Genomic DNA, 12,653 nt, shown 5'->3' with positions numbered 1-12,653 from the left:
AACAACTTTCAACCTCTACCTAACTCTCCAGAATGAGAACATATCTATTAATACATTCGATAGCCTGGGGAGTTGAGTTACTTAATGCAATTTTTCTTCCAAGTGCAAAACAGCTCACCTGGCTCCGCTAGCCTTTGGCGGCGCTGCGGTTAGAGGCTAGCAAAGCCGAGAGCAACTGTTGCAGGAACCTGCTGGCAGAAAAGTGAAACTGTGTACGCAACAGGTGTATCTGCTGCAGAGAGTGCGCTTGTGAGAACGGATGGCGATTGCACACAGAAAACTCTTGCAAAGCAGGCAAGTGGGCTCACTTCTCCTTTTTCTGTGCATATCTGTGGGGGGTGCGGCGACCATCCGCTATTCGGTGGCAGAGGAGATGGAGAGTGGTTCGTTTGTAGCTAACGTGGCTAAGGACTTGGGGCTGGAGGTAGGGAAGCTGGCTGTGCGCGGGGCGCGGCTCGTTTCCGAGGGCAATAAACTGCATTTCCGGCTGCACCGCAAGACAGGAGATCTGTGCGTGAAGGAGAAACTGGATCAGGAGTCACTTTGTGGCAAAGCCGATCCATGCGTTCTGCAGTTTGAAATAGTCCTGATGGAGCCACTGCAGTCCTTTCGCGTGGAGGTCAGGGTATTTGATATCAATAACAATGCCCAGGTTTTCCTAAACAAGGAGCCTCTTTTAAAGATTCCGGAGAGCACCCCACTGGGTTCACGGTTTCCTCTGCAGAGCGCGCAGGATCTGGACGTCGGCCTCAACGGTCTCCAAAACTACACCTTGAGCGCCAGTCAGTATTTCTACCTGCACACCCACTTCCACAGCCATGGGCCCAAGTATGCCAAGCTAGTGCTGGATAAACCCCTGGACAGAGAGGAGCAGCCTGAAGTCAACCTGACAATTACAGCTGTGGACGGAGGGTCTCTTCCCAAGTCTGGCACTGCCCACATCCGCGTGGAGGTTCTGGATGTCAATGATCACGTGCCCCAATTCTCTCGACTGGTGTACCACCCTCAGGTACCGGAAAACAGTGCCAATGGTTCTTTGGTGGCTACAGTGACTGCCACCGACCTAGACGAGGGCTCCAACAAGGAGATAACTTACTCTTTAGCTCAAAACCCAGAAGTAATTCTCCAGACGTTTCAGATTGACTCTGAAACTGGAGAGGTTCGACTAAGAGGGTCCCTAGATTTTGAAGCAATTGAAACATACGACATTGACATTCAAGCTACCGACGGAGGAGGCCTCTCTGCCCACAGCAAAGTCCTGGTGGAGGTGGTGGATATTAATGACAATCCTCCTGAAGTTACAGTCTCCTCTGTGTCCAGCCCTCTCCCTGAGGACTCTCCACTACAGACGGTATTGGCCCTTTTCTCTGTCAGAGACCGGGACATTCGAGTGGGAGGAAAAATCACTTGCTTCCTCAAAGAAGACCTTCCCTTTGCAGTCAAACCTACATTCAGGAATTCCTACTCACTGGTCATTGACAGAGGCATGGATCGGGAGGAGGTCTCTGGCTATAATATCACCCTTGTTGCCATGGATACTGGACCACCCACTCTGTCTTCAGAGACTGTGATAGAGGTGCTAATATCTGACATTAATGACAATCCCCCAGTATTTCAGGAAGATTCCTACATCTTGACTGTTCAAGAAAACAGCCCTGCAGTTTTTATTGGCAAAGTCCATGCTGAGGATCTAGATTTGGATGAGAATGCCCAAATAACATATTCTCTGCTGCCTCCAAAAAGTAGAGATCAGTCTTTACTTACATCTCCATAAATTCAGACAGTGGGAAACTCTATGCACTGAGAACTATGGATTATGAAGCCATTCAAGATTTTCAGTTTGTGGTAAAGGCAACTGATGGGGGCTTCCTGTCACTGAGTAGCCAGGTTACTGTCAGAGTGGTTGTCCTGGATGACAATGATAACTGCCCAATGATCTTGTACCCACTGCAAAATGGCACCTTGCCCTGCAATGACCTGGTGCCTAGGTCTGCAGAGGCAGGCTACCTGGTGACTAAGGTGGTGGCTGTGGATGGTGACTCAGGTCAGAATTCCTGGCTTTCATATCATCTATTTAAGGCCACTGACCCTGGGTTATTCTCTGTTCAACAACAAAATGGGGAAATCCGTACACTGCGGCAGATATCTGAGAGAGACCCCATGATGCAGAAACTGATCGTTCTTGCTCAGGATCACGGCCAACCAGCTCTTTCTACTACTGCCTCACTTAATATCCTCCTGGTAGATGGCTTTTCTGAGCCCTATCTGCAGTTCCGGGATCCATTCAAGCATCCTACAAGGGTAAATCCATCCACTAAATATTTGGTCATTTCTCTGGCTGTGCTTTCCTTTCTCTTTCTCCTCTCTGTCACAGTGATCTTCATTACACATATCTGCCAGAAGATTAAATACAGAGAAAGGTTCACAATTCAAGAGCATTTCTATGACGACTGTAATTTCTCTACCAACCAGGTATGAGGAGGAGCCAGTGGATCCATATCCCAGCCTTGTCCCTATGAAGTGTCCTCAGCCACTGGCACTGGCAATAGTGAATTCTGGTTTCTTAAGCGCCTTATGCCCAACTTCCCCTTCCCCCATGGCACTGGAGAGGTAAAAACAGAGGCTGGCTCCAGTTTACCACCAGATTCTGATAGGAATAGGTCTCGGGGGTCAGAGGGCCATGCCCAAGTAGCTGATGACTATATGTAGCCATTATTCATGTCTCCTGTGGAAGTTCATTAGTCCTGGCTCTGGATATGCTTAGTTCCATAGAGATATGTTATTTTGCCTTTAAGTTATTTTCCATTAGAAAGTTATGCATGCATAGGAACAAGAACTAGCTCCTAGTTTTTTGTTTTGTTTTTTTTTTAGTTTCTGCTTTATAACAAAGTGAATCAGTCATACATATACATCTGTTCCCATATCCCTTCCCTCTTGCATCTCCCTCCCTCCCACCCTCCCTATCCCACCCCTCCAGGGGGTCACAAAGCACCCAGCTGATCTCCCTGTGCTATGCGGCTGCTTCCCACTAGGTATCTACCTTACGTTTGGTAGTGTATATATGTCCATGCCTCTCTCTCGCTTTGTCACAGCTTACCCTTCCCCCTCCCCATATCCTCAAGCCCATTCTCAAGTAGGTCTGTGTCTTTATTCCTGTTTTACCCCTAGGCTCTTCATCACATTTTTTTCCTTAAATTCCATATGTATGTGTTAGCATACGGTATTTGTCTTTCTCTTTCTGACTTACTTGACTCTGTATGACAGATAGCTCCTAGTTTTGATACATCAGAAAGCAATTAGGTTCAAGAAGTAGAAATATAGTTTATTGTTATTCAGAAATTGCTAGATTTGTCACCTGATGAGTAGAGATCATCTTTGAATCAACATCTTGCATACCATCATTCACAATCATGCAAATGTCTGGTAAATGGTGGTCCTCATAGATAACTGGATGGGAGGAAGGGTAAAGAAGAAGAATAAGGATTTGACTTATTTGCAAATGTAAAGGCAGATATAAGGCTAAAGAGATTCAGTTCAGGAATTAAGTTAGGTGTAGATTTCTTAATGGTTGTTGGGGACCTTAGGCAAGTCTTAAATCTCTGCTTATACACAGATATCTCATTCCTCATCAGAGAGCAGTTGTTTGAACGTGGATGAGGAAAAAAATAGAGTTGTAGATAACAAACGCTATTGAACAACTACAAAACAAAAAGATATTAAAGGAGAAAGAATGCATTAATACCAATAAAGTGGCCTTAAGAAATGATAGATTTTCATGTATTACCAGATTTGATCTTAAGCCATTTTCTCTTCTGAGCATGCTGATGTGACAACATGGAAACTAAGAAAAAGAGTTAGTTCCTAGCATATCATTCAAAAAATGAAATGGAGTAGGGATCCAAGTTAGGTTTCTTTTTGATCATCACTGTTTTGCATTTGTAAGCTATTTTAAGCTCTCTCATTCTAAAATTAAAGGAAAAAATTAAAACATTAACATATTTCAAGGATGTTATTAATACTACCAACTGTGCCTTAACTGTTTAAAAAGTTTGCTTTAATGAGTCTTTAATTATGTACCTTATTTTATACAATGTGTAAATTCAGACTCACAAGGGTGTGTCCCACACAGACAGGCACAACATTTGTAGCTGGTATTCCAAAGGTAGAACAGTACCTCTAGTTTGGGCAAATTGCTTCAATTACATATTTAACTTTGAAATGCATATAGATCTACATTTCTACTGGAAGTTTTAAGTTATAATAAGTTAAAAATTTTTATACTATATATATATATATATATATATATTTTTTTTTTTTTTTTTTTGCGGTACGCGGGCCTCTCACTGTTGTGGCCTCTCCTGTTGCGGAGCACAGGCTCCGGACATCCAGGCTCAGCGGCCATGGCTCACGGGCCCAGCTGCTCCACGGCATGTGGGATCTTCCCGGACCGGGGCATGAACCCGTATCCCCTGCATCGGCAGGCAGACTCTCAACCACTGCGCCACCAGGGAAGCCCTATACTACATTTTTTTTTTTTTTTTTTTTTTTTTTTTTTTTTTTTTTTTTTTTTGTGGTATGCGGGCCTCTCACTGTTGTGGCCTCTCCCGTTGCGGAGCACAGGCTCCGGATGCGCAGGCTCAGCAGCCATGGCTCACGGGCCCAGCCGCTCCGCGGCATATGGGATCCTCCCAGACCGGGGCACGAACCCGTATCCCCTGCATCGGCAGGCGGACTCTCAACCACTGCGCCACCAGGGAGGCCCTATACTACATTTTAAATAATGTTTTATTTATTTATTCATTCATTATTTTTTTGGCTGCATTGGGACTTGGTTGTGGCACACGGGATCTTTCGTTGTGGCATGTGGGCTCTTTGTTGTGGTGCGCAGGCTTTTAGTTGTGGCGTGCAGGTTTTCTCTCTCTAGTCGTGGCACACAGGCTGCAGGGTGAGTAGGCTCTAGTTTGTGGCACTCGGGCTTAGTTGACCTGCGGCATGTGGGATCTTAGTTCCCCCACCAGGGATCAAACCCGCATCCCCTGCATTGGAAGGATTCTTTACCACTGGACCACTAGGGCAGTCCCTTAAATTCCTTTTTTTTTTTTTAACATCTTTATTGGAGTATAATTGCTTTACAATGGTGTGTTAATTTCTGCTTTATAACAAAGTGAATCAGCTATACATATACATATATCCCCATATCTCTTCCCTCTTGCGTCTCCCTCCCTCCCACCCCCCTCCCTATCCCACCTCTTTAGGTGGTCACAAAGCACAGAGCTGATCTCCCTGTGCTATGTGGCTGCTTCCCACTAGCTATCTATTTTACATTTGGTAGTGTATATAAGTCCATTCCACTCTCTCACTTCGTCCCAGCTTACCCTTCCCCCTCCCCGTGTCCTCAAGTACATTCTCTAGTAGGTCTGCATCTTTATTCCTGTCCTGCCCCTAAGTTCATCAGAACCTTTTCTTTTTTTTTTAGATTCCATAGATATGTGTTAGCATACAGTATTTGTTTTTCTCTTTCAGACTTACTTCACTCTGTATGACTGACTCTGGGTCCACCCACCTCACTACAAATAACTCAATTTCATTTCTTTTTATGGCTGAGTAATATTCCATTGTATATATGTGCCACATCTTCTTTATCCATTCATCTGTTGATGGACACTTAGGTTGCTTCCATGTCTTGGCTATTGTAAATAGTGCGGCAATGAACATTGTGGTACATGACTCTTTTTGAATTATGGTCTTCTCTGGGTATATGCCCAGTAGTGGGATTGCTGGTCATATGGCAGCTCTATTTTTAGTTTCTTAAGAAACCTCCATACTGTTCTCCATAGTGGCTGTATCAATTTGCATTCCCACCAACAGTGCAAGAGGGTTCCCTTTTCTCCACGCCCTCTCCAGCATTTATTGTTTGTAGATTTTTTGATGATGGCCATTCTGACTGGTGTGAGATATCTCACTGTAGTTTTTTTTAAAAAATAAATTTATTTATTTTTATTTTTGGCTGTGTTGGGTCTTCGTTTCTGTGCGAGGGCTTTCTCCAGTTGTGGCGAGTGGGGGCCACTCTTCATCGCGGTGCACGGGCCTCTCACTGTCACGGCCTCTCCTGTTGCGGAGCTCAGGCTTCAGACATGCAGGCTCAGTAGTTGTGGCTCACGGGCTTAGTTGCTCCACAGCATGTGGGATCTTCCCAGACCAAGGCTCAAACCCATGTCCCCTGCATTGGCAGGCAGATTCTTAACCACTGAGCCACTAGGGAAGCTCTTCACTGTAGTTTTGATTTGCATTTCTCTAATGATTAATGATGTTGAGCATGCTTTCATTTGTTTGTTGGCAATCTGTATATCTTCTTTGGAGAAATGTCTATTTAGGTCTTCTGCCCATTTTTGGATTGGGTTGTTTGTTTTTTTGATATTGCCTTAAATTCTTTATGAGATAATTTTAGACTTAAAAAAACTGCAGGAATAGTATAGTGTTATCATATACTCTTCACCTGGCTTCCCTTAATGTTACCATCTTACATAACCATAGCACAGTTAACAAAATTAAGAAATTAACCTTGGTACAACTCTATTAACTAAACTACAAACGTTATTCAGATTTTACCAGTTTTCTCCTACTGTCCTTTTTCTTTTCAAGGATCCAATCCAGGATCTCACAATGCATTTAGTTCCTACCATTCATCATAGTTCCTTAACCTTTTATTGTCTCTCATGACTTTGAGACTTAAAAAAATTTTTTTTTCTTTTATTTTTTTATAGAGCAGGTTCTTATTAGTCATCCATTTTATACACATCAGTGTATACATGTCAATCCCAATCTCCCACTTCATCACACCAACCCCCCACCCCCAGCTGCTTTCCCCCCTTGGTGTACATACGTTTGTTCTCTACATCTGTGTCTCAATTTCTGCCCTGCAAACTGGTTCATCTGTACTATTTTTCTAGGTTCCACATATATACGTTAATATATGATATTTGTTTTTCTCTTTCTGACTTACTTCACTCTGTATGACAGTCTCTAGATCCATCCACGTCTCTACAAATGACCCAATTTCATTCCTTTTTATGGCTGAGTAGTATTCCATTGTACATATGTACCACATCTTCTTTATCCATTCGTCTGTCAGTGGGCATGTAGGTGGCTTCCATGACCTAGCTATTGTAAATAGTGCTGCAATGAATATTGGGGTGCATGTGTCTTTTTGAATTATGGTTTTCTCTGGGTATATGCCCAGTAGTGGGATTGCTGGGTCATATGGTAATTCTATTTTTAGTTTTTTAAGGAACCTCCATACTGTTCTCCATAGTGGCTGTATCAATTTACATTCCCACAAAAGGTGCAAGAGGGTTCCTTTTTCTCCACACCCTCTCCAGCATTTGGTGTTTGTAGATTTTCTGATGATGCCCATTCTGACTGGTGTGAGGTGATACCTCATTGTAGTTTTGATTTGCATTTCTCTAATAACTAGTGATGTTGACCAGCTTTTAATGTGCTTCTCGGCCATCTGTATGTCTTCTTTGGAGAAAAGTCTATTTAGGTCTTCTGACCATTTTTGGATTGGGTTGTTTGTTTTTTTAATACTGAGCTGCATGAGCTGTTTATATATCTTGGAGATTAATCCTTTGTCCAACGATTCATTTTCAAATATTTTCTCCCATTCTGAGGGCTGTCTATTCGTCTCGTTTATGGTTTCCTTTGCTGTGCAAAAGCTTTTAAGTTTCATTAGGTCCTATTTGTTTATTTTTGTTTTTATTTCCATTACTCTAGGAGGTGGGTCAAAAAAGATCTTGTTGTGATTTATGTCAAAAAGTGTTCTTCCTATGTTTTCCTCTAAGAGTTTTATAGTGTCTGGCCTTACATTTAGGTCTAAAATCCATTTTGAGTTTATTTTTGTGTATGGTGTTAGGGAGTGTTCTAATTTCATTCTTTTACATGTAGCTGTCCAGTTTTCCCAGCATCACTTATTGAAGAGACTGTCTTTACTACATTGTATATCCTTGCCTCCTTTGTCACAGATTAGTTGACCATAGGTGTGTGGGTTTATCTCTGGGCTTTCTTCTTTCATTGATTTATACTTCTGTTTTTGTGCCAGTACCATATTGTCTTGAGTACTGTAGCTTTGTGGTATAGTCTGAAGTCAGGGAGTCTGATTCCTCCAGCTCCGTCTTTTCCCCTCAAGACTGCTTTGGCTATTCGGGGTCTTTTGTGTCTCCATACAAATTTTAAGATTTTTTGTTCTAGTTCTGTAAAAAATGCCACTGGTAATTTGATAGGGATTGCATTGAATCTGTAGATTGCTTTGGGTAGTACAGTCATTTTCACAATATTGATTCTTCCAATCCAAGAACATGGTATATCTCTCCATCTGTTGGTATCATCTTTAATTTCTTTCATCAGTGTCTTACAGTTTTCTGCATACAGGTCTTTTGTCTCCCTAGGTAGGTTTATTCCTAGGTATTTTATTCATTTTGTTCTAGTGGTAAATGGGAGTGTTTTCTTAATTTCTCTTTTAGATTTTTCATCATTAGTATATAGGAATGCAAGAGATTTCTGTGCATTAGTTTTGTATCCTGAAACTTTACCACATTCATTGATTAGCTCTAGTAGTTTTCTGGTGGCATCTTTATGATTCTCTATGTATAGTATCACATCATCTGCAAACAGTGACAGTTTTACTTCTTCTTTTCGGATTTGGATTCCTTTTCTTTCTCTTCTCTGATTACTGTGTCTAGGACTTCCAAAACTATGTTGAATAATAGTGGTGAGAGTGGACATCCTTGTCTTGTTTCTGATTGTAGAGGAAATGCTTTCAGTTTTTCACCATTGAGAATGATGTTTGCTGTGGGTTTGTCATATATGGCCTTTATTATGTTGAGGTAGGTTCCCTCTATGCCAACTTTCTGGAGAGTTTTTACTATAAATGGGTGTTGAATTTTGTCAAAAGCTTTTTCTGCATCTATTGAGATGATCATATGGTTTTTATTCTTCAATTTGTTAATATGGTGTATCACATTGATTGATTTGCGTATATTGAAGAATCCTTGCATCCCTGGTATAAATCCCACTTGATCATGGTGTATGATCCTTTTAATGTGTTGTTGGATTCTGTTTGCTAGTATTTTGTTGAGGATTTTTGCATCTATATTCTTCAGTGATATTGGTCTGTAATTTTCTTTTTTTGTAAGATCTTTTTCTGGTTTTGGTATTAGGGTGATGGTGGCCCCATAGAATGAGTTTGGGAGTGTTCCTTCCTCTGCAATTTTTTGGAAGAGTTTGAGAAGGATGGGTGTTAGCTCTTTTCTAAATGTTTGATAGAATTCACCTGTGAAGCCATCTGGTCCTGGACTTTTGTTTGTTGGAAGATTTTTAATCACAGTTTCAATTTAATTACTTGTGATTGGTCTGTTCATATTTTCTATTTCTTCCTGGTTCAGTCTTGGAAGGTTATACCTCTCTAAGAACTTGTCCATTTCTTCCAGGTTGTCCATTTTATTGGCATAGAGTTGCTTGTAGTAGTCTCTTAGGATGCTTTGTATTTCTGAGATGTCTGTTGTAACTTCTCCTTTTTCATTATACTTTTATTGATTTGAGTCCTCTCCCTCTTTTTCTTGATGAGTCTGGCTGATGGTTTACCAATTTTGTTTATCTTCTCAAAGAACCAGCTTTTAGTTTTATTGATCTTTTCTATTGTTTTCTTTGTTTCTATTTCATTTATTTCTGCTCTGATCTTTATGATTTCTCTCCTTCTGCTAACTTCGCGTTTTGTTTGTTCTTCTTTCTCTAGTTACTTTAGGTGTAAGGTTAGATTGTTTATTTGAGATTTTTCTTGTTTCTTGAGGTAGGCTTGTATAGCTATAAACTTCCCTCTTAGAACTGCTTTTGCCGCATCCCATAGGTTTTGGATCATTCTGTTTTCATTGTCATTTGTCTCTAGGTATTTTTTGATTTCCTCTTTGATTGCTTCAGTGATCTCTTCGTTATTTAGTAACATATTGTTTAGCCTGCATGTGTTTGTGTTTTTTACGTTTTTTCCCCTGTAATTGATTTCTAATCTCATAGCGTTTTGGTCAGAAAAGGTACTTGATATGATTTCAATTTTCTTAAATTTACTGAGGCTTGATCTGTAACCCAAGATGTGATCTATCCTGGAGAATGTTCCATGCGCACTTGAGAAGAAAGTGTAATCTGCTGTTTTTGGATGGAATGTCCTATAAATATCAATTAAATCTATCTGGTCTATTGTGTCATTTAAAGCTTCTGTTTCCTTATTAATTTTCTGTTTGGATGATCTGTCCATTAGTGTAAGTGAGGTGTTAAAGTCCCCCACTATTATTGTGTTACTGTCGATTTCCTCTTTTATAGCTGTTAGCACTTGCCTTATGTATTGAGGTGCTCCTTTGTTGGGTGCATTTATAATTGTTATATCTTATTCTTGGATTGATCCATTGATCATTATGTAGTGTCCTTCCTTGTCTCTTGTAACATTCTTTATTTTAAAGTCTATTTTATCTGGTATGAGTATTGCTACTCCAGCTTTCTTTTGATTTCCACTTGCATGGAATATCTTTTTCCATCCCCTCACTTTCAGTCTCTATGTGTCCCTAGGTCTGAAGTGGGTCTCTTGTAGACAGCATATATATGGGTCTTACTTTTGTATCCATTCAGCAAGCCTGTGTTTTTTGGTTGGAGCATTTAATCCATTCACGTTTAAGGTAATTATTGATATGTATGTTCCTATTACCATTTTCTTAATTGTTTGGGGTTTGGTTTTATAGGTCCTTTTCTTCTCTTATGTTTCCCACTTAGACAAGTTCCTTTATTATCTTTTGTAGAGCTGGTTTGGTGGTGCTGAATTCTTTTATCTTTTGCTTGTCTGTAAAGCTTTTGATTTCTCCATCGAATCTGAATGAGATCCCTGCTGGGTAGAGTAATCTTGGTTGTAGGTTCTTCCCTTTCATCACTTTAAGTATATCATGCCACTCCCTTCTGGCTTGTAGAGTTTCTGCTGAGAAATCAGCTGTTAACCTTATGGGAGTTTCCTTGTATGTTATTTGTCATTCTTCCCTTGCTGCTTTCAATAATTTTTCTTTGTCTTTAATTTTTGCCAATTTGATTACTGTGTGTCTCGGCATGTTTCTCCTTGGGTTTATCCTGTGTGGGACTCTCTGTGCTTCCTGGACTTGGGTGGAAAGAAACATTTCCTTTCCCATGTTAGGGAAGTTTTCAACTATAATCTCTTCAGATATTTTCTCAGGTCCTTTCTCTCCTCTCTTTCTGGGACCACTATAATGTGAATGTTATTGCGTTTAATGTTGTCTCAGAGGTCTCTTAGGCTGTCTTCATTTATTTTCATTCTTTTTTCTTTGTTCTGTTCTGCAGCAGTGAATTCCACCATTCTGTCTTCCAGGTCACTTATCCGTTCTTCTGCCTCAGTTATTCTGCTATTGATTCCTTCTAGTGTATTTTTCATTTCAGTTATTGTATTGTTCATCTCTGTTTGTTCTTTAATTTTTCTAGGTCTTTGTTAAACATTTCTTGCAACTTCTGGATCTTTGCCTCCATTCTTTTTCCGAGGTCCTGGATCATCTGCACCATCATTATTCTGAATTCCTTTTCTAGAATAGTGCCTATCTCCACTTCATTTAGTTGTTTTTCTGGGGGTTTATCTTGTTCCTTCATCTGGTACATAGCCTTCTGCCTTTTCATCTTGTCTATCTTTCTGTGAATGTGGTTTTCGTTCCACAGGCTGCAGGGTTGTAGTTCTTCTTGTTTCTGCTGTCTGCCCTGTGGTGGATGAGGCTATCTAAGAGGCTTGTCCAAGTTTCCTGATGGGAGGGACTGGTGGTGGGTAGAGCTGGCTGTTGCTCTGGTGCTCAGAGCTCAGTAAAACTTTAATCTGCTTGTCTGCTGATGGGTGGTACTGGGTTCCCTCCCTGTTCGTTGTTTGGCCTGAGGCGACAACACCGGAGCCTACCTGGGCTCTTTGGTGGGGCTGATGGCAGACTGTGGGAGGGCTCACGCCAGGGAGTACTTCCAAGAACTTCTGCTGCCAGTGTCCCTGTCCTCACGGTGAGACTCAGCCACCCCCCACCTCTGCAAGAGACCCTCCAACACTAGCAGGTAGGTCTGGTTCAGTCTCCTATGGGGTCACTGCTCCTTCGCTTGGGCTCTGATGCACACACTACTTTGTGTGTGCCCTCCAAGAGTGGAGTCTGTTTCTCCCAGTCCTGTCGAAGTCCTGCAATCACATCCTGCTAGCCTTCAAAGTCTGATTCTCTAGGAATTCCTCCTCCCATTGCCAGACCCCCAGGTTGGGAAGCCTGACGTGGGGCTCAGAACCTTCACTCCAGTGGGTGGACTTCTGGGGTATAAGTGTTCTCCAGTTTCTGACTCACCCACCCAGCAGTTATGGGATTTGATTTTATTGTGATTGCGCCCCTCCTACCATCTCATTGTGGCTTCTCCTTTGTCTTTGGTTGTCGGGTATCTTTTTTGGTGAGTTGCAGTGTCTTTCTGTTAATGACTGTTCAGCAGTTAGTTGTGATTCTGGTGTTCTTGCAAGAGGAAGTGACAGCATGTCCTTCTACTCTGCCATCTTGAACCAATCTCCGACTTTTGAAACTTTTGAAGAGTACTGGTCAGTTATT

At 41.5% G+C, this 12,653-nt stretch overlaps 1 protein-coding gene across 1 annotated transcript; it reads left to right on the top strand.

Annotated features, from left to right (window-relative positions):
- Window positions 1–259: 259 nt before the first annotated feature.
- PCDHB1 (protocadherin beta 1) lies at window positions 260–2,709 on the top strand (the record flags this gene model as incomplete). The annotated part of the gene is given in 3 exon segments (XM_079701705.1): window positions 260–1,748; window positions 1,751–2,475; window positions 2,479–2,709. Coding segments are annotated over 3 exon segments (2,445 nt in total).
- Window positions 2,710–12,653: the final 9,944 nt, after the last annotated feature.

This window comes from Hyperoodon ampullatus (assembly GCF_949752795.1).
Source record: "Hyperoodon ampullatus genome assembly, chromosome: 4".
Classification (NCBI taxonomy): Eukaryota; Metazoa; Chordata; class Mammalia; order Artiodactyla; family Ziphiidae; genus Hyperoodon; species Hyperoodon ampullatus.
Note: the sequence above shows the minus strand (reverse complement) of the source record. Positions and strands in the feature narration are given on the sequence as shown.